Below are 1,782 nucleotides of genomic sequence, written 5' to 3' on the forward strand. Positions count from 1 at the left end.
CTCGCCATCACATGTGTGTATCTCCCGCCCCTTGTTGCCTCTCCGTGGAAAGGCAGCAGCAGCGGCCGCAACAGAATCAATGCAGTTTTGGTTGTTGTTTTTTGCTTTGTTATTGTCGTGTTTATTCTGTTCTTTTTTGTTCGTGTTATCTTTCGTGTCGTGGCGGTATTGTGTCGAACCGCATTTTCTTCTCCTTTCCCTTGTTGTTGTTCTTGTGGGTGCCGTGCTCCATCCCGCTACGGTGCAGCTGTTGTGGAAGCAAAACGAGTACACACACGCATCGAGGCAAAAAAACAAAAAACAAAACAAAACGACAAAGGAATAGTGCGTGCAGCATATATATATATCTATATCTATATATATATATATCTTCCACACTGCCTCTGTCCTCATATCCCACTCTCTTAGGCGCACCGTGCATACTTTGGACAGCGTGGCTGGTTCTGTTTCGCCACACACACATGCATTACCTCCACGTTGCGCACCACTCCACACAACCTGAAGTGCAACATGCATAAAAAAAATATATATATACATAAATACTGCAGAAATGCGCTGTGGATCTGCTGCATTGCTCGTTGCTTATTCATTCTCTTCTCTCTTCTCCCCCCGTATTGTTTTTTTGCTTCGTTTTCACGACTGTTGCTTCTCTTTTGCTGCATTGTGGGAAGATATACAGAACGGCTTGGACCGCATTGGCGTGCAGGCTTCTTGAGTGGAGGGACCTGGCTGGTGTGCTTGCCGCTGCCCCGCTGCTGCATGTTTCGCCCAGACCACTCCATTGAGTTACTCCCAGTGAAGACAAGAGTGTTCCCCCGACGCTCAATGGGACAACGTAACACCAGAAGCAACAGCGACAGCAACAACAAGGCCGAGGCGGCGCTGCTAAACGGCACCGAGGGCCCCCTCAGATTCAAACAGTCCCCCACGCGTTCTGTGCCACACTTCGAGCAGTCCGAAGAGCCAAATAAGAAAAATAGGAATAATAATAGCAGGACCAGCAGAAGCAGCAACAACAACAACGGTGGCGGAAACAAGAGCGCGGAGAATGGCGGNAATAAGAAAAATAGGAATAATAATAGCAGGACCAGCAGAAGCAGCAACAACAACAACGGTGGCGGAAACAAGAGCGCGGAGAATGGCGGGGACGTGAACCGCACCATGTCGCTGCCGCTCATCGCGAAGGGCGGCAGTAACGGCCGCCTGATAGGCGACGGGGCGTGGCCTGCCAGCTTCTCGTACTCAGCGATGAAAGATGGTGAGTCGCGCAGGCAGAAGAAGCCGCGCGAGCTGAAGCAGAAGAAAACCCAAAAGCCTGACAGCGGTAAAAACAGCAGCAGCAACAACATCACCACCAACAACAACGACAGCAACCTCAGCATTAGAAACACTGGCGAGCTGAACGAGAAGCCACAGTTGTCCCTCGCCAGGTCGGGTGCACAGCTCAACTCGGAGATAATTGCATCCCGCAGGAACAGCGCTTCGGTGTCGATGGAGGAGCGGCTGCCATCGGCTGTAAGCTACAGCGGCTCCCTCAACAACTTCGGCTCGCGCCCGCGGTCGCGCAGCGGCAGCCTGCGGGGATTGAGCCTGAGCCGCTGCAGCTCCCGCAGCTCCCGCAGCGATGGCGGCGGCAGCGACGGAATGCGCATGCCGCTGACAGAGAAGCAGCAGGTGGCGCTGCGGGAGCTGCCAATGGCGGTGACTCGGTGTCACACGCCCCCGCCACCGCAGCTCTTGCGCGCCAGCTCGTCCTTCTTGGTGAAGAAGCGGTCACGGCGG

At 53.8% G+C, this 1,782-nt stretch overlaps 1 protein-coding gene across 1 annotated transcript; it reads left to right on the forward strand.

Moving 5' to 3' along the window:
* Positions 1–759: 759 nt before the first annotated feature.
* On the forward strand, positions 760–1,782 carry DQ04_10841000 (hypothetical protein; the record flags this gene model as incomplete). The annotated part of the gene is made up of 1 exon (XM_009316378.1): positions 760–1,782. A coding segment is annotated over one exon (1,023 nt), but the record flags the coding sequence as incomplete, so codon positions are not given.

The sequence above is a fragment of the Trypanosoma grayi genome, assembly GCF_000691245.1.
Source record: "Trypanosoma grayi strain ANR4 Tgr_1084_V1, whole genome shotgun sequence".
Lineage (NCBI taxonomy): Eukaryota > Euglenozoa > Kinetoplastea > Trypanosomatida > Trypanosomatidae > Trypanosoma > Trypanosoma grayi.